The 21,510-nt window shown below is 36.7% G+C and overlaps 1 protein-coding gene across 6 annotated transcripts in view; it reads right to left on the bottom strand.

The window, feature by feature from the left end:
- BRWD3 (bromodomain and WD repeat domain containing 3) overlaps positions 1-21,510 on the bottom strand; it is a 220,789-nt gene that overhangs the window by 12,428 nt on the left and 186,851 nt on the right. For 5 of the 6 annotated variants that reach the window (XM_013050048.2, XM_045087075.1, XM_004780572.3 and 2 more), the window contains 3 exons: positions 20,610-20,773; positions 20,169-20,266; positions 19,457-19,615 (listed from right to left, as the gene is read on the bottom strand). In XM_013050048.2, the coding sequence (XP_012905502.1) occupies positions 19,457-19,615; positions 20,169-20,266; positions 20,610-20,773 (421 nt within the window). The remainder of the gene's footprint in view (positions 1-19,456; positions 19,616-20,168; positions 20,267-20,609; positions 20,774-21,510) is intronic. The other variant, XM_045087074.1, reaches the window with a different exon arrangement.

Here is a 21,510-nt window from a genome sequence, read left to right as displayed (position 1 = left end):
AAACTATACATCACTGATGAAAGAAATTAAAGATAACACAAGGAAATGGAAAGACACTCCATACTCAGGGAACAGAACAACAAATACTGTTAAAATATCTTTATTACCCAAAGCAATCTACATATTTAATGTAATCCCTATCAAAATATCAATAGCATTTTTCACAGAGCTAGAATTAATAACACTAAAATTTCTATGGACCTCAAAAGACCCCAGATAGGCAAAGCAATCTTGAAAAACAAAAGCAAAGTTGGAGGCATCAGAGTTCTGGAATTCAAGTTACATCACAAAGCTGTAATGATGAAAACAGTATGATACTGGCACAAAAACAGACACATAGATCAATGGAACAGAATAGAGAACCAGGAAATGAACCCACAATTATATGGCCAATTAATCTTCAACAAGGGGGGGAAAGAATATACAGAAAATCTCTTCAAAAATGGTGCTGGTAAAACTGGACAGAGACATGAAAAATAATGAACCTGACTCACTTTCTTACACCAAACACAAAAGTAAATTCAAAATGGATGAAAGACCTAAATGAAAGACAGGGAACCATTAACATCCTACAGGAGAACACAGGCAGTAGCCTCTTTGACATCGGCCACAGCAATTTCTTTCTAGATATATCTCCTGAGGCAAGGGAGATAAAAGCAAAAATAAACTACTGGGACTTCATCAAAATTAAAAGCTTCTGGGGGTGCCTGCGTGGCTCAGAGACTGACTAAGTAGAAAGGCACCTATAAAGTAACTGGACGGGGATGCCTGGGTGGCTCAGTCAGTTAAACACCTGCCTTCATCTCAGGTCATGATCCCAGGGTCATGATCCCAGGGTTCTGGGATTGAGCCCCACACTGGGCTTCCTCCTGCTTCTCCCTCTCTGTTGCTCCCCCTGCTTGTGCTCTCTCTCTCTCTCAAATGAATAAATAAATATCATTAACAAATAAAAATGAAAAACTTCTGCACAGCAAAGGAAACAATCAATAAAACTAAAAGGCAAACTACAGAATGGGATAATATATTTGCAAATGACATATCTGATAAAGGTTTAGTATCCAAAATACATAAAGAAGTTATAAAACTCAACACCCAAAAAACAAATAATCCAATTTAAAACTGGACAGAAAGGGGGAGGAGTCAAGATGGCGGAGAAGTAGCAAGCTGAGACTGCTTCAGCTAGCCGGAGATCAGCTAGATAGCTTATCTAAAGATTGCAAACACCTGAAAATCCATCGGCAGATCGAAGAGAAGAAGAACAGCAATTCTGGAAACAGAAAAACAACCACTTTCTGAAAGGTAGGACCAGCAGAGAAGTGAATCCAAAGCGACGGGAAGATAGACCCCGGGGGGGAGGGGCCGGCTCCCGGCAAGCGGCGGAGCAACCGCGCACAAAATCAGGACTTTTAAAAGTCTGTTCCGCTGAGGGACATCGCTCCAGAGGCTAAACCGGGGCGAAGCCCACGCGGGGTCAGCGTGGCCTCAGGTCCCGCAGGGTCACAGAAGGATCGGGGGTGTCTGAGTGTCGCAGAGCTTGCGGGTATTGGAACGGGAAAGCCGGCTACAGAGACAGAGCCGACAGTAAGCTCACAGCTCCGTGTTACCTTGAACCGGTCGCAGGCTCGGTGAGCTCGGAGCGCGGCCGGAGGTCAGGCAGACGGGAGTAACTGGGCGCGGTTCTCTGAGCACGCACTGAGGAGTGCGGCCCTGGGCTCTCGGCTCCTCCGGGCCGGAGACCAGGAGGCCGCCATTTGTATTCCCGTCCTCTGGAACTCTACGGAAAGCGCTCAGGGAACAAAAGCTCCTGAAAGCAAACCCGAGCGGATTACTCACCCCGGCCCCGGGTAAGGGCGGTGTAATTCCGCCTGGGGCAAAGACACTTGAGAATCACTAAAACAGGCCCCTCCCCCAGAAGATCAACAAGAAATCCAGCCAAGACCAAGTTCACCTACCAAGGAGTGCGGTTTCAATACCAAGGAGAGCAGCAGAATTCCAGAGGAGGAGAAAGCCAAGCACGGAACTCATGGCTTTTTTTCCTGTGATTTTTTTTAGTCTTGCAGTTAATTTAATTTTTTTTTTTTTTTTTTTTTTTTTTTTTTTTCTCGCCTTCGGGTAAAATTTTTTTTTTAACTGTTACCTTTTTCTTTTTTTAACGATTTTATACTAGTTTATCTAATATATATATTTTTTTTTCTTTTTTACATTTTTCTTAGGTGTTTTCTTTTTTAAAAAAATTCTCTTTTCTTTTCTTTTTTTTTTTTTTTTCTTTTTTTCTTTTTTTTTTTTTTTTTTTTTTTTTTTTTTTTTTCTTTTCTTTCTTCCTTTTTGAACCTCTTTTTATCCCCTTTCTCCCCACTCACGATTTTGGATCTCCTCTAATTTGGTTAAAGCATATTTTCCTGGGGTTGTTGCCACCCTTTTAGTATTTTACTTGCCCCTTCATTTACTCTTATCTGGACAAAATGACAAGACGTAAAAATTCAACACAAAAAAAAGAACAAGAGGCAGTACCGAAGGCTAGGGACCTAATCAATACAGACATCGGTAATATGTCAGATCTAGAGTTCAGAATGACAATTCTCAAGCTTCTAGCCGGGCTCGAAAAAGGCATGGAAGATATTAGAGAAACCCTCTCGAGAGATATAAAAGCCCTTTCTGGAGAAATAAAAGAACTAAAATCTAACCAAGGTGAAATCAAAAAAGCTATTAATGAGGTGCAATCAAAAATGGAGGCTCTAACTGCTAGGATAAGTGAGGCAGAAGAAAGAATTAGTGATATAGAAGACCAAATGACAGAGAATAAAGAAGCTGAGCAAAAGAGGGACAAACACAGCTACTGGACCACGAGGGGAGAATTCGAGAGATAAGTGACACCATAAGACGAAACAACATTAGAATAATTGGGATTCCAGAAGAAGAAGAAAGTGAGAGGGGAGCAGAAGGTATACTGGAGAGAATTATTGGGGAGAATTTCCCCAATATGGCAAAGGGAAACGAGCATCAAAATTCAGGAGGTTCAGAGAATGCCCCTCAAAATCAATAAGAATAGGACCACACACACCCCGTCACCTAATAGTAAAATTTACAAGTCTCAATGACAAAGAGAAAAAATCTGAAAGCAGCCCGGGATAAGAAGTCTGTAACATACAATGGTAAAAATATTAGATTGGCAGCTGACTTATCCACAGAGACCTGGCAGGCCAGAAAGAGCTGGCATGATATTTTCAGAGCACTAAACGAGAAAAACATGCAGCCAAGAATACTATATCCAGCTAGGCTATCATTGAAAATAGAAGGAGAGATTAAAAGCTTCCAGGACAAACAACAACTGAAAGAATTTGCAAATACCAAACCAGCTCTACAGGAAATCTTGAAAGGGGTCCTCTAAGCAAAGAGAGAGCCTACAAGTGGTAGATCAGAAAGGAACAGAGACCATATACAGTAACAGTCACCTTACAGGCAATACAATGGCACTAAATTCATATCTCTCAATAGTTACCCTGAATGTGAATGGGCTAAATGCCCCTGTCAAAAGACACAGGGTATCAGAATGGATAAAAAAACAAAACCCATCTATATGTTGCCTCCAAGAAACACATTTTAAGCCCGAAGACACCTCCCAGATTTAAAGTGAGGGGGTGGAAAAAGAATTTACCATGCTAATGGACATCAGAAGAAAGCAGGAGTGGCAATCCTTATATCAGATCAATTAGATTTTAAGCCAAAGACTATAATAAGAGATGAGGAAGGACACTATATCATACTCAAAGGGTCTGTCCAACAAGAAGATTTAACAATTTTAAATATCTATGCCCCCAATGTGGGAGCAGCCAACTATATAAACCAATTAATAACAAAATCAAAGAAACACATCAACAATAATACAATGATAGTAGGGGACTTTAACACTCCCCTCACTGAAATGGACAGGTCATCCAAGCAAAAGATCAGCAAGGAAATAAAGGCCTTAAATGACACACTGGACCAGATGGACATCACAGATATATTCAGAATATTTCATCCCAAAGCAACAGAATACACATTCTTCTCTAGTGCACATGGAACATTCTCCAGAATAGATCACATCCTCGGTCCTAAATCAGGACTCAACCGGTATCAAAAGATTGGGATCATTCCCTGCATATTTTCAGACCACAATGCTCTAAAGCTAGAACTCAACCACAAAAGGAAGTTTGGAAAGAACCCAAATACATGGAGACTAAACAGTATCCTTCTAAAGAATGAATGGGTCAACCGGGAAATTAAAGAAGAATTGAAAAAAATCATGGAAACAAATGATAATGAAAATACAACGGTTCAAAATCTGTGGGACACAACAAAGGCAGTCCTGAGAGGAAAATATATAGCGGTACAAGCCTTTCTCAAGAAACAAGAAAGGTCTCAGGTACACAACCTAACCCTACACCTAAAGGAGCTGGAGAAAAAACAAGAAAGAAACCCTAAGCCCAGCAGGAGAAGAGAAATCATAAAGATCAGAGCAGAAATCAATGAAATAGAAACCAAAAAAACAATAGAACAAATCAACGAAACTAGGAGCTGGTTCTTTGAAAGAATTAATAAGATTGATAAACCCCTGGCCCGACTTATCAAAAAGAAAAGAGAAAGGACCCAAATAAATAAAATCATGAATGAAAGAGGAGAGATCACAACTAACACCAAAGAAATACAAACTATTATAAGAACATACTATGAGCAACTCTACGGCAATAAATTTGACAATCTGGAAGAAATGGATGCATTCCTAGAAACATATAAACTACCGCAACTGAACCAGAAAGAAATAGAAAGCCTTAACAGACCCATAACCAGTAAGGAGATAGAAACAGTCATTAAAAATCTCCAAACAAACAAAAGCCCAGGGCCAGACGGCTTCCCGGGGGAATTCTACCAAACATTTAAAGAAGACTAATTCCTATTCTCCTGAAACTGTTCCAAAAAATAGAAATGGAAGGAAAACTTCCAAACTCATTTTATGAGGCCAGCATCACCTTGATCCCAAAACCAGACAAGGATCCCACCAAAAAAGAGAGCTATAGACCGATATCCTTGATGAACACAGATGCGAAAATACTCAACAAAATACTAGCCAATAGGATTCAACAGTACATTAAAAAGATTATTCACCACGACCAAGTGGGATTTATTCCAGGGCTGCAAGGTTGGTTCAACATCCGCAAATCAGTCAATGTGATACAACACATCAATAAAAGAAAGAACAAGAACCATATGATACTCTCAATAGATGCTGAAAAAGCATTTGACAAAGTACAACATCCCTTCCTGATCAAAACTCTTCAAAGTGTAGGGATAGAGGGCACATACCTCAATATCATCAAAGCCATCTATGAAAAAACCCACCGCAAATATCATTCTCAATGGAGAAAAACTGAAAGCTTTTCCGCTAAGGTCAGGAACACGGCAGGGATGTCCATTATCACCACTGCTATTCAACATAGTACTAGAGGTCCTAGCCTCAGCAATCAGACAACAAAAGGAAATTAAAGGCATCCAAATCGGCAAAGAAGAAGTCAAATTATCACTCTTCGCAGATGATATGATACTATATGTGGAAAACCCAAAAGACTCCACTCCAAAACTGCTAGAACTTATACAGGAATTCAGTAAAGTGTCAGGATATAAAATCAATGCACAGAAATCAGTTGCATTTCTCTACACCAACAGCAAGACAGAAGAAAGAGATATTAAGGAGTCAATCCCATTTACAATTGCATCCAAAACCATAAGATACCTAGGAATAAACCTAACCAAAGAGACACAGAATCTATACTCAGAAAACTATAAAGTACTCATGAAAGAAATTGAGGAAGACACAAAGAAATGGAAAAATGTTCCATGCTCCTGGATTGGAAGAATAAATATTGTGAAAATGTCTATGCTACCTAAAGCAATCTACACATTTAATGCAATTCCTATCAAAGTACCATCCATCTTTTTCAAAGAAATGGAACAAATAATGCTAAAATTTATATGGAACCAGAAAAGACCTCGAATAGCCAAAGGGATATTGAAAAAGAAAGCCAACGTTGGTGGCATCACAATTCCGGACTTCAAGCTCTATTACAAAGCTGTCATCATCAAGACAGCATGGTACTGGCACAAAAACAGACACATAGATCAATGGAACAGAATAGAGAGCCCAGAAATAGACCCTCAAATCTATGGTCAACTAATCTTCGACAAAGCAGGAAAGAATGTCCAATGGAAAAAAGACAGCCTTTTCAATAAATGGTGCTGGGAAAATTGGACAGCCACATGCAGGAAAATGAAATTGGACCATTTCCTTACACCACACACAAAAATAGACTCAAAATGGATGAAGGACCTCAATGTACGAAAGGAATCCATCAAAATCCTTGAGGAGAACACGGGCAGCAACCTCTTCGACCTCTGCCGCAGCAACATCTTCCTAGGAACAACGCAAAAGGCAAGGGAAGCAAGGGAAAAAATGAACTACTGGGATTTCATCAAGATCAAAAGCTTTTGCACAGCAAAGGAAACAGTTAACAAAATCAAAAGACAACTGACAGAATGGGAGAAGATATTTGCAAACGACATATCAGATAAAGGACTAGTGTCCAGAATCTATAAAGAACTTAGCAAACTCAATACCCAAAGAACAAATAATCCAATCAAGAAATGGGCAGAAGACATGAACAGACATTTCTGCAAAGAAGACATCCAGATGGCGAACAGACACATGAAAAAGTGCTCCATATCACTCGGCATCAGGGAAATACAAATCAAAAACCACAATGAGATATCACCTCACACCAGTCAGAATGGCTAAAATCAACAAGTCAGGAAATGACAGATGCTGGCGAGGATGCGGAGAAAGGGGGAACCCTCCTACACTGTTGGTGGGAATGCAAGCTGGTGCAGCCACTCTGGAAAAAACAGCATGGAGGTTCCTCAAAATGTTGAAAATAGAACTGCCCTATGATCCAGCAATTGCACTATTGGGTATTTACCCTAAAGATACAAATGTAGTGATCCAAAGGGACACATGCACCCGAATGTTTATAGCAGCAATGTCCACAATAGCCAAACTATGGAAAGAACCTAGATGTCCATCAACAGATGAATGGATCAAGAAGATGTGGTATATATACACAATGGAATACTATGCAGCCATCAAAAGAAATGAAATCTTGCCATTTGCAACAACATGGATGGAACTAGAGCGTATCATGCTTAGCGAAATAAGTCAAGCAGAGAAAGACAACTATCATATGATCTCCCTGATATGAGGAAGTGGTGATGCAACATGGAGGCTTAAGTGGGTAGAAGAATAAATGAAACAAGATGGGATTGGGAGGGAGACAAACCATAAGTGACTCTTAATCTCACAAAACAAACTGAGGGTTGCCGGGGGGAGGGGGTTTGGGAGAAGGGGGTGGGATTATGGACATTGGGGAGGGTATGTGATTTGGTGAGTGCTGTGAAGTGTGTAAACCTGGTGATTCACAGACCTGTACCCCTGGGGATAAAAATATATGTTTATAAAAAATAAAAAATTAAAAAAAAAAATAAAAATAAAAAAAAATAAAAAACTAAAAAAAAAAAAAAAAAAAAAAAAAAAAAAAAAAAAAAAAAACTGGACAGAAAAAAATAAATAAAACTGGACAGGAGACATGAATAGATATTTTCCAAAGCAGATATACAGATGGCCAATGGACACATGAAAAGATGTTCAACATCACTCATTATCAGGGAAATACAAATCAAAACTATAATAAGATATCACCGCACATCTGTCAGAATGGCTTAAAGCCAACCAGAGAGGAAACAACACATGTTTGTGAGGATGTGAAGAAAGGGGAATCTTCTTACACCACTGGGTAGGAATGGTAACTGAGGCACCCACTATGGGAGATAGTATGGAAGTTCCTCAAAAAGTTAAAAAACACAACTACCCTATGATCCAGCAATTGCACTACTAGGTATTTACTCAGAGAATACCAAAATACTAATTCAAATACATGCCCTCCCATGTTTATACCAATATTATCTACAATAGCCAAATTATGGAAAGAGCCCAGATGTCCATTGACAAATGAATGAATAAAGATGTGGTATACACAAACAATAGAATATTACTCATGCAATGGCATAAATGGAGCTAAAGAGTATTTTGCTAAGTGAAATAAGTCCAAGAAAGATAAATACCATATAATTTCACTCATATGTGGACTCGAAGAAAGCAAACAAATGAGCACAGGGAAAAATAAAGAGCAAGAGAAGCAACCTAAGAAAAATAATTTTTTTAAAGATTTTATTTATTTATTTGACAGACAGAGATCACAAGTAGGCAGAGAGGCAGGCAGAGAGAGAGAGGGGAGGAAGCAGGCTCCCTGTGGAGCAGAGAGCCCAATGCAGGGCTCAATCCCAGGACCCTGGGATCATGACCTGAGCCGAAGGCAGAGGCTTTAACCCACTAAGCCACCCAGGTGCCCCAAGAAAAAGAATTTTAACTGTTTAGAACAAACTAATGGTTATCAGAGGAGAGGTTGGTGGGTGGTAGGTTAAATAGGTCATGGGGATTAAGGAGTGCACTTGTGTTGAGAACCAACTATTGTATGGAAGCATTGAACCCACATATACTTGAAACTAATATAAAACATTGTATGTTAACTAACTAGACTTTAAATAAAAACTTTGAAAAGTTATATATGCTAAAGTCCTATGCCCCAATGTGTCTGTATTTGGATTATATTCTATAAGGAAGTCATTAAAATTAAATGAAGTCTTAAGTGTAGGTGTTAAAGTCCTAGAATTGTTGTCCTTAAAAGAAAAGGAAGAGAGCAGAGCTCACTCTCTCTTCCTGTCTGTGGATATACAATGAAAAAGTCATGTGATGACACATCAAGAAGGCAGCCATTAGCAAGCTAGGAACAGAGTCCTGACCAGATACTCAGCTGGCACCTTGATCTTAGACTTTGAGCCTCCAGAACTGTGAGGAAATAAATGTTTGTTGTACGTATATGAAAAAGTGCAAATCAAAACTTCAATGAGGTATCACCTCTCACCTAACAGAACTGTTAAATTCAGTAACACAAGAAACAACAGGTGTTGGCAAGGATATAGAGTAAGAGGAACACTCTTACACTGTTTTTAGGAATGCAAACTGGTGCAGCCACTCTGAAAAATAGCAGGGAAGTTCCTCAAAAAGTTAAAAATAGAACTACCCTATGATCCAGCCATTGCACTACCAGGTATTTATCCAAAGAATACCAAAATATTAATTCAAAGGGATATATGCACTCTTACATTTATTGCAGCACTATTTACAACAGCCAAATTATGAAAAGAGCCCAATTGTCCATTGATACATGAATGGATAAAGAAGGTGCTGTGTGTGTGTCTGTGTGTGTGTGTGTGCGCACGTGCATGTAATGGAATATTCATCAGCCATAAAAAGTGAAATCTTGCATCTACCATGACATGGATAGAGCTAGAGGGTATAATGATATACAAAACAAGTCAGTCAAACATAGAGACCATATAATTTCACTCACATGTGGGATGTAAGAAACAGAATAAATGAGCAAAGTAAAAAAGAGATTAAAAAAAAAAACAGGGGACATTTTTAACTATGGAGAACAAACTGATGGCTACCAGAGGGTGAAGGATGGGTGAGATAGGTGAAGGGGATTAAAGAGCACACTTATCATGATGAGCACTGAGTAATGTATAGAATTCTTGAATCACTATATTATATACCAAAAACTAATATAACATTGTATGTTAACTATACTGGAATTAAAACAGAAAACTTCATATAAAAGAGAGAAAAAAAAGACAAGAGGAGAGATGAGTTTGGGAAGATGATGGAGTAGGAGGACCCTGAGCTCACCCTGTCCCATGTTTTCAGTAGATTATCATCCATGTCCAAGTCAATAAATGGGAGAGTGATCCAAAGATGGGAAGAACAAACTCCACAACTAAATACAGAGAAGAAGCTGCATCCGAAAGGTGAGGAATATCATAAATGTGGGGGAAGCTGCTAGAGGAGAGAGCTATGTGAGTAGAGATGGCAGAGAAATGGGCCCTCACACCAAGGAGCTCACATAGGGAAGACTGCTCCCCCTAATGTTTGGCTTTGAAAACCACAGGGGCTGAATTCTTGTGTTTGTTTAACCACTGGGGCTTGGGAGCCTGGAGCTTTAACACTGGACAACTTTGGAGGGTGAGTGATACCTGGCTAGCTGCCCTTAAAGAGATAGCAGCCTGTGCCAGAAGGCAACATAAAAATGGCAGTTTACATAACCGTGGGGTCAAAAAGGAGACCTGTTCATACCGATTTTGGAGCATGTTGGGGGACTTCTCCAAAGACAAGAGAGCTGGCAGGTGCTGTTTTCCTCCCCTGCTCTCTAGCATAAACAATGGGCCATGTGCACGAGGTGGAGCTGCACAGATACTTGCTACCTAACCCACTAGCAGTGCACCAAGCTCACAAGTTCTCCTGAGGATTTGCCCACTCCAAGGCTGCTGGCCTGGACCCTTGACTAAGGGTAAATTTTGTTAATGTTGTGGGGACCTACACAGCCACCAGGTGCACAGCTGCCAAAGCACACCATGTCCAGCTGCCAAGCTCTGCCCTGTTGCCTGGCCATCCTGAGACACAGACATTGTGACACACCTAGCCACCCTGATGCATGGACCCAGCTGCTGTAGCACCTCAGGATTTTGACTTAAAACTAAAAATTAGTAGCCCAGCACAAATTCTGCTAACAATCCTTCCATGCCCCTACTTCCCTGGTGGGCTATCCCCCAGAGCTGGCCTGCCTGGTCCCCCTAATACCACAGAGAGCAGACACAGTCCAGAAAAAGCAGAGAGTCAGTTCAGATGACTGCATTGAAAGGGAAAGTGACTCGGACACAACAGCAAGGCATAAACAACACACAAAGGATACTCTCATGAAGGGACAGGTTCTGGTGAACAGGAGACTCTGCACTGAAGGTGCCCTTCTTCATAAAGTCACTACTTTTAAGAGCAAAAGACACAGATGACTTTCCTAATTCATAGACACAAAGAGAGGCACACAAAATGAAGATAAAGAGAAATTTATCCCAAATGAAAGAAGAGGACTAGGCCATGGCCAGAGACTGAAGTGAACTCTAAGTAACATGCCTGATAGAGAATTTAAAGAAACCATCATAAGGATCCTCACAGGACTTGAGAAAAAAGTGAAAGACAGAATTGAGAACCTTAACACAGAGATAAGGAAGAACATAGCAGAGATAAAGGGTACGATAAACAAAATGAGAAACACTCTTGATGGAATGAAGAGAACAACAGAAGCAGCAGAGGAACAAATGAGTAACCTAGAAGACACAATGACGTAAAGTATTAAAGCCGAACCAAAGACAGAGAAAAGAATACGCAAAATGAGGATATATATAAGGAACTCACTGACTCATCCCCAACAAGACCAACAAAAGCAGATCTATACTAAGACATATTGTAATTAAATTGGCAAAATACAGTGATAAAGAGAAATTTTTTAAGTCATCAAGACAAGATAGTAACATAGAAGGGAAAACCCCTAAGACTAGCAGGAGATTTTTCAACAGAAGGGAGTGGAATGACTATTCAGAGTGTAGAACGGAAAAAATCTACAGCCAAGAGTACTCTATCTAGCAAGGGTATCATTCAGAAAAGAAGAAGAGGTAGAGTCTCCCTTTCAAGAACTAAAGGAGTTTATAACCATTAAACCAGCCCTACAAGAAATATTTAAGGGGACCCTGAGTCCCCTTAATAAGGGAGAGACCAAAAGTTACAATATAAAGGTAGGAAACATTAAAGCACTAAAGATGAATATTTCTCTGAAAACATCAGGAAAGGAACTCACAAGATAAAAGGATATAAAACAACATGTATTTAAAGCATGGGGAGAGGAGTAAAGAATGAGTTCAACCTTAAGGATTACCAACTTAATATACACTCCTATATATACAAGAGGTTACATATAAATGTACTGGTAACTATATATTAAAAACCTCTAATAAATATGCAAAGAATAAAGAGAAATATATCACTAAAAAATCAGCAAAACATGAAAGAGAAAATTCAAAAAAGGATCAGAGAAAATCTTCAGAAAACTACAAAACAAGTCATAAAATGTTACTAAATACATACCTATCTATAATTACTCTGAATGTAAATGGACTAAAAAATGTTAAAATCAAAATATACAGGGTAACAGAAAGGATTAAAAAAATGAGATCCATCTATAAGGTACCTATGATGAGATTCATTTTATGTGTTTATTTGCTTATTTATCTATATTTGGGGGGTTATTTCATATTTTATTGGATTGATGTACATTTCACCATTTCTGAGACATAAAGGTAGCATAGGACTAAGAATGTGTAACGGGAAAGGGAGAGAGGACTTCCACAAATTTGACTAAACTAGAAAGGTACATAATTTTTTGGGTTGGAATATAGAGATAAACCTGCTCGAAACTGAAAGGAGGTCCTTGGTTTCTATCAAAAATCTTCTAAAGTCTCTATGAATACAAGGGCCAACTTATGGAAAAGTACCCAAATGGCACAAAAACCCATTAGGCAGGAGAAATGGGCAGGACAGAAGGATATGGGTTGCGGGGGAAGCTGGTCTACAACATGGACGGACAGCTGGGTTGGAGGCCATGGCTCGGGCCCAGGAGCTGGAGGTAGGAGTAAGCTGTGAAGAAGTCTGTAGACAGAGGTTAGTACATTCACCCAAAGCCTGGGCTTCCCAGTCAGTCTCCAGGATGCAGATGCTTTCCTCAAATAAGGGAGATTCATTTTAGACCTAAAGGTACATGCAAACTGAAATTAAAGGGATGGAGAAGTATCTATCATACAAATGTATGTCAAAAGAAAGCCAAAGTAGCAATACTTATAAAGAACAAACTAGCTTTAAAACAAAGACTGTAAGAAGAGACCAAGGACACCAGCTGATGAAGAGTTCAATAAGAATATAAAACAATTGTAAATATTTATACATCTAACATAGGAACACTCAAATATATACAATTAATAACAAACATAAAGCAACTAATTGATGATAATACAACAATAGTAGGGGACTTTAACAGCACATTTACATGAATGAACAGATCCTCTAAACAGAAAATCAATGAGGAAATAATGGCTTCGAATGACATATTGAAACAGATGGATTTAACACATATATTCAGAACATTCTATCCTAAGATAGCAGAATATACATTCTTTTCAGGTGTACATGGAACTATCTCCAGAATAGATGCTGCATTAGGACACAAAAGAAGCCTAAACAAGTTCAAGAAGATCAAAGTCATACCATGCATCTTTTCTGACCATAATGCTGTGAAACTAGAAGTCAACTACAAGAAAAAAATGAGGAAAGACCACAAATATATGGAGGACAAATAGAATGGTACTAAACAATGCATGGTCAACTAGGAAATTAAGAAGAAGTAAAATATATATGGAAACAAATGAAAATGAAAACAGAATGGTCAAAAACTTTTGGAATGCAGCAAAACTGGTCCTAAGAGGGAGGGTAATAATAATATATGCCTACCTCAAGGTGAAAGAAAAATCTTAAACAATGTACCTTTATACCTAAAGGAGCTAGAAAAAGAAAAACAAAACCTATAGCCAGCAGAAAGAGAGAAACAGCAAAGATGAGAGGAAAAATAAATGATACAGAAACTAAAACAATAACAGAATGGATCAATAGAACCAGGAGCTGGTTGTTTGGAAAAAAAAAAATCAATAAAATTAATAAATCTATAGTTAGACTTAAGATGAAAAAAGGATAAAGGATTCAAGTAAAATCACAATTAGAGAGGAGAAATAACACCCAATACCACAGAAATACAAACAACCATAAGAGAACACTATGAAAAACTATATAAACCAACAATATACCAACTGAACAACCCTGGAAGAAAAGCATACATGCTTAGAAACATATAAACTATCACAAGTGAAACATGAAGATATAGAAAATCTGGACACACTAAAACCAGCCAAGAAATTGAATCAGAAATCAGAAACAAGGAAGAAACAAAAGTCCAGAGCCAGAAGGCTTCACAGGAGAATCCTACCAAACAGTTAACAAGCGTTAACACTCATTCTCTTCTAACTACTCCAAAAAATAGAAAAGGAAGGAAAATTTCCAACTTCATTCTATGAGGCCAGCTTTACCCTGATACCAAAACTAGATAAAGACACCACTAATAATAGAATTACAAGCCAATACAATACCTTTGGTGAACATAGATGCAAATATCCTCAACAAAATAGTAGCAAACTGAATCCAACAATAAATTAGAAGAATCATTCACCATCATCAGGTGGGTTTTATTTCTGGGTTGCAAAGGTAGTTCAACATTCACAAATTAATGTGATACATGACATCAATAAGAGAAAGGATAAGAACCATGATTATTTTAATAGACACAGAAAAAGCATTTGACAAAGTACAACATCCATTCATGATAAAAACTTTCAATAAAGTAGGTTTCAAGGGAACATACCTCAACTTCATAAAGGCCATATATGAAAAACCCACAAATAAAATCATCCTTAATATGGCAAAACTAAGAGCTTTTTCTCTAAGGTCAGGAACAAGACAAGGATTGTCCACTCTCACTACTTTTATTCAATATAGTACTGGAAGCCCCAGACAAAGCCATCAGGTAACAAAATGAAATAAAAATTCATCCAAATAATGAATACTGTTATGCTGAAAATAAATAAATTAATAAAAAATTCATCTAAATAGCGAAGGAAGAAATAAAACTTTCACTATTTGTTGACGACATGATACTGTATACAGAAAACTTGAAAGACTCCACACACATACAAAACTGCCAGAACTGATAAACAAATTTAGTAAAGTCACAGGATAAAAACATCAATGTATAGAAATCTGCTTCATTTCTATATATCAATAATGAAGCAGCAGAAAGAAAAATTAAGAAAACAATTTCACTTACAATTACTTAGGAATAAAACTAACCAAAGAGGTGAAAGAGCTTGACTATAAAAACTACAAAATGCTGATGAAAGTAATTGAAGATGACACAAAGAAATGGAAAGACATTCTATGCTCATAGATTGAAAAAATAAGTATTATCAAAAAATCTGTAGTACCCAAAGCAATCTACAGATTTATTGGAATCCCAATCAAAATACCAACAGCCTTTTTTTACAGAACTAGAACAAACAATCCTAAAATTTGTATGACAATGGAAAGACCCCAAATAGCCAAAGAAATCCTGAATAAAAAAAAAAAAAAGCAAAGCTGGAGTCATTAGAGATTTCAAGTTATATTACAAAGCTCTAGTAATCAAAATAGTATGGCACTGGCACAAAAAAAGACAAACAATAATGGAACAGAATAGAAAACCCAGAAATAATCCTACAGCTATATGGTGCTGGAAAGAAAAGTGGAAAGAAATATCCAATAGGAAAAAGACAGTTTCTTCAACAACTGATGTTGGGAAAACTGGATAGCAACATGCAAAAGGGTAAAAGTAGATCCCTTAATTGAAACACACATAAAAATAAAATCAAAATGGATTAAAGACCTAAATGTGAGACCTGAAACCACGAAAGTCCTAGAAGAGAACACAGGCAGTATCCTTTTTGACACTGGTTGTAGCAACTTCTTACTACATATGTCTTCTGAGTGAAGGAAAACAAAAGCAAAAAGAAACTATTAGGACTACATCAAAATAAAAAGCTTCTACACAATAAAGGAAATATATATAAAGAACTTATAAAACTCAACACTCCAAAACAAATAATCTAATTAAGAAATGGGCAGAAGATATGAACGGACATTTCTTCAAGGAAGACATCGAGACATTCAGATGGCCAAAAGACACATGAAAAGATGTTCCTCGTCACTTACTGTGGAGGGAAATGCAAATCAAAACTATAATGAGATACCACATCACACCTGTCAGAATGTCTAAAATCACCAAGACAAGAAACACAGGTGTTGGCGAAGTTGAGAGAATGGAACCCTCTTGCACTGCTGATGGGAATGCAATCTGGTATAGTCACTGTGCAAAACATTATGGTCCTCAAAAAGTTACAAATAGAACTACCTTATGATCCAGTAATCACACTACTGGGTATTTACCCAAAGAATAAAATACAAAGACATACATGCACCCCCACATTTACAGCAGCATTATCAACCACAGCCAAGATATGGAAGGAGCCCAAGTATCCACTGAATAAATAAATGGATAAAGAAGATGTGGTACATGTACACAAATGTGCACGCACATGCATGAACACACACACACACAGTGGAATATTATTCAGCCATAAAGAGAATGAAATATTGCCATTTGCAATGACATGGATGGAGCTAGAAAGTAATACATAAATGAAACAAGTCAGAGAAAGACAAATACCATATGACTTCATACACTGAATTTAAGAAACAAAACACATGAGCAAAAAGAAGAAAAGAGAGAGAGACAGATCAAGAAAAAAGAGTGCACTTTTTGTGATGAGTACCAAGTGATGTATGTAACTGCTAAATCACATATTATATACTTGAAACTAATATAACAGTGTATGTTAACTAACTGGATTTATTTAGTTTTTTAAAGATTTTATTTATTTACTTGACAGAGAGAGATCACATGTAGGCAGAGAGGCAGGCAGAGAGAAGGAGGGAGAAGCAGGCTTCCCACTGAGCAGAGAGCCCGATGCGGGGCTCAATCCCAGGACCCTGAGATCATGACCTGAGCAGAAGGCAGAGGCTTAGGCCACTGAGCCACCCAGGTGCCCCTTAACTAACTGGATTTAAAATAACAATTTTTAAGGAAGGTCAGCACCCAATGTGGCTGTGGGCATGATACCACATGTCTATGTCCTACTGTCCTGCTTCTTCCAACCATCATCCATACCCTGTACCAGTACACTTCATTTTTCCCAGTTCTCATGCACTTTGCCACTGAGGGAGGAAATGCAGAGAATGGGAAATGTCTGATATACATGGGCCTATAGTGGTCTTTTTGTACACTCACCTTGTTTTACAGAAATAAATATTACCGGCCAAGTTCTCTTTCTTTGAAAAAAAAAAAAAGGTAAAAGACAACAATTGTTGGCAAGGATGTGGAGAAAGAGAAAATTAATATAGCCATTATGGAAATATTTATGGGGGTTCTTCAAAAAATTAAAAATATAACTATTATTTGATCTAGTAACCCCACTTCTGGATATATATACAAAGGGACTGAAGTCAGGGTCTTTAAGAGGCATCTGTACTCCCATGTTCACTGCAGCATTAGTCACAGTAGCCAAGATACGGAAATAATCTATATGTCCTTCCATAAATGAATGTAAAAAAATATAATGCACACACTCACACCCCACAGTGGAATATTACTCAGCCTTTAAAAAGAAGGAAATTTTGCAATTTGTGATAATATGTTCAGAGCTGGGAAGGTACTATGCTAAGCAGAATGGGAAGATGGGGCAAGAGAAATACTGCATGTCACTTACATATATAATCGAAAACAGTCATATTCATAAAAACAGAGAGTAGGATGGTGGTTGCTAGGGGCTGGAGGAAGATGAATTTATTTATCTGACACAGGTCAAAGGGTATAAAAATTCAGTTATTCAGAATGAATAAGTTCTGGGTATCTAAGGTACAGCATGGTGATTACAGTTAACAATACTATACAGTATACTTGAAATTTGCTAAAAGGAGAGATCTTAACTTTTAACACACAGGGTAACTATGTAGAGGTGATGGATCTGTTATAATTAGTTTGTGGTGACCATTTCACAATGTATACATATACCAAGACATCAAGTTATACACTTTAAATATATACATTATTTTATATGTCAGTGGTATCTCAATAAAGTTGCTAAAAGCAAATATCTGCTTTTAAGCCATCCAGTCTGTGGTATCATATTGTAACAGCCCAGACTAAGAAATATAGTAGGCTAGAGACTAAGGTGATAGCAACAGAAACTGTGGACAAAGGATTTAAGTGGTATTAAAAAGTTTTAGAATTCACAAAACTTAGCAACTGACTAGATATGAGGGGTGAAAGAAGTGTCTAAGAACACTGCAAGATTTTAAGTTGGATGACTAGGAAGATGGTGGTGACATTAACTAAAATAGTGAGTGCAGAAATAGAAATAAGTTTGACACAGAAAGATGGATGATAAGCACCCAAGGAAATTATCTTAGGAAGCACATGGAGATAAAACTGGTAGAATAACAAAATGTTAGGGCTAGATATGTGAATTTGGAGAGTCATCAGCATAAAGATGATTGACATAGTTACCAGATAATTTGCAGAAGACCCCCCCCCACAAAAAGCCCAAAACAAACAAATCAAGAAACCTGTGGAAAACTCTGCAAATAGGAGGTAAGTACAGTCAAAGAAAAGAAACAGAAAATACAGAAATGTAAGAAAACAGAGATGTACGATAAGATCAGGAAAGAAGCCTGGCAGGAGAGTTCCTAGGAGCGGTATTTAATAGTATGTAAAGACAGATAAAATCAAGGATATAGAGTCTAAGAACAGAACACTGGTTGGTTACTAAAGAGAATAGGTGATTCTGGAGAGAACAGCTTTTGGAGAGTGGTGGTGTCAGAAGCCAGACAATAAAGGATAAAGGAATTTTTAGATAGAAAGAAAAGAGAAACAAGAAATAAAGGCTATTCTAATAGCTTGACAGTGAAGGGGAGGGGAAAAAGACAAGAAAGTGGCACGAGTTAGTCAATGTGTAGCACAATCAGAGAAGATAATAAAGATACAAATTGGGAAAAATAAAGGCACTAAATATTTTAAGTAATCAAATATTTCAATACTTTTCATATACCAATACAAATTATATGTTAAATATAATTAATTTAATATATTAATATAAATTAATATAAATATAATTAATTAAATATAATTAATTTAATAAATTAAAGTCCATTTTTAAGTCATTGATAGTTCAAGAATAATGGATATGCTACTTAATCATTCATTAAATTTATAAAAAATAAAAATGTTTCATATATTAAACTATATTAATAACAAAGGAAAAAAATTCCAAAATCATCTTTAGATAGGCTTTATATTTTTAAGGGCTATCTCAATTTCAAAAAAGGATTTGGTTTGAAATACCTCTTCATTTAGTTTTTCCTCTTTATTATTTCATATTTTATTTTAAAAGACTAAAATATATTTTGAAGTAGTTATTGAAATCTGCTCATGGCTTGTTCCTGATTGTGGATATGAACCCCTATCTTACTCAAATTTAATACAACATTAAAATTGGCATTAACTATAAGGGAATGCTAATTTTTACTACCTAAACACATCAGCTTTTAAATAATTCATCTGTCACCAAAAGAGAACAGAGAATAAATGCCCTGTCCATATTTATTTCCTACCTTGTTTAATTGGTAAAACTCTATTCCGAAATGATTTGGCTTTCCCTGGGTCATGGCTATTTCCACTTCTGCTATAACCACTGAAGCTCGATGAAGAAAATGGCCCATCCATTTCATCATCCAGTAAATATAATGAAAGGCCTTCAGCAGCATCTGAAACTTACATTTAAAAAGACTGTAATATTAACATATATTAGAATGTTTTCAGGAAAATTAAACAAGCTGTTTTTAAAACTATATCTCACTCAGTTACTTTATACCAACATCAAAAATACAAGCTGTCCGAAGAGGGAAATATGAATATATTGAGAACAAATATTTTATCACATCATTAAGTTTTCAAGCACAGAATGTCAGAAAAACTTGTCCAATAAAACCACCTCCCCAGATGATGAATTTTTAATTTTTATGTTTGCAAATATGTTATAAATGAGTGCTCTGAGATATTATAGAGTTAAAAATTATAGTTAACAGAATTGTAAAACAAAAAGACTTCAAAATTCATCTAGTCTCAATACTTTCATTTTAAAATTAAAACTGAATTCTATGGCCTAATGTCTTACCCAGGGCCACACAGAAGAAATGGGAATAAAGCACAACTTTCTACATCCAAATCCAATGCTTTTCATACTATAAATCATGCTGCCTCTTCTACATGCTTAATATCAGTATTAAACTGAAATACAGAACAGCAAAAACAAAAGATATTTACCAGGAGACGAGAAAGGAGAGCTAGTCCTGGCATAAGACACTGAGGTATTCTGGTCATTTTTAGGCTGCAACTTCATTTGTTTCTGCTTCCCTTTGGGACTATAATTTAAAATATATAAAAATGAACATTTTTTCTACTACCAACATATTATGATAGACAGTATGATACAAATGCTTAAGCTGACTAAAGAAATGCCTTATAATTTAAGTGAAATGCTTCAAACTGGTAATTATCAAAATTAAAAAAAAATAGCTTTTGGCATAATAAAATCCACATAAACAAAGCTTTGGGTTACCAACTCCATCTTTACACAATAATAAGAGTTCTTAAAAAAATCTTTTTGGTCTTTGGATCTTCTCAAACTATTCAATAAACCTTAAAAAATGAGATAATATATACAAAGTGCCTTAAAACATAAAATCCTACATATGTGTAACATACCTAGGAGCTCTGCTACTAGATAATGAGCTGCTACTGCTTCTTAGACGTTTTCTGTACCGTGGCCGCCTCCTCTTCTGACTCTGCATTCCTGACTTATATTCAGAGATGATATTTTTAATATGACTTTCAAATAAGGCAGATAATCGCAGTGTCATGCTATAGATCTGAAAAGGTAGAAATCAACTACTTTAATTATATAAAATAGAAAGTATAAATATACCTAAGACTAGCATCAGCGTCAGTCTTTCAGACAAAATAAATGTGCAATTTCATATACTTGAAAATCTCTTCCTAAAGAATTAAAATATAATTTTAATATAATTATTAAAAAAATCATATCAAATGTTGGGAAGGGTAGAAAAAAGATTCTCATACATTGCCAGTGAATATTTTAACTGGAACAACATTCTAAAATAAAATTTGCATTATATACCAAAAATATTAAAAATATATTGATCCTTTCACTAATAATTTTGCTTCTGGGAATTTATTCTAAATAAATATCAGAGAACTGCACACACAAAATAATTATGTTCAAGGATGTTAAAGATGAAAGCCACAGCATTATTCATGTAAAGTTAAAAACTAGAAACCACCTAAATCTCAAGCACTAGGGTACTGTTTAAGTAACATAAAACAACCACAAAGCAGAATACTATGGAGACATTAGAAGTATTCTCAAAGAGTCGTAATGACATGGGAAAATGTTCATAATATATAAGTTGATAAAGGGCTTCAAAATATGAAACTTAGAGTTTCAAATAGTATATAAACATATGTCATACTGTAGGAAGAAAACCAAAAGTGAAAAAAATTATGCCTGCAGAAATTAGTGAAAATTCATTTTATACAAGTTGAAAGTGGGCAAATATATATCTAGTGCACAACTGATTTAAAAGTT

Source organism: Mustela putorius, unplaced genomic scaffold (genome assembly GCF_011764305.1).
Source record: "Mustela putorius furo isolate JIRA1106 unplaced genomic scaffold, ASM1176430v1.1 tig00001021_pilon_pilon_pilon, whole genome shotgun sequence".
Taxonomy (NCBI): domain Eukaryota; kingdom Metazoa; phylum Chordata; class Mammalia; order Carnivora; family Mustelidae; genus Mustela; species Mustela putorius.
The sequence above is the reverse complement of the archived record's forward strand: the minus strand, read 5'-3'. Positions and strand labels throughout refer to the sequence as shown.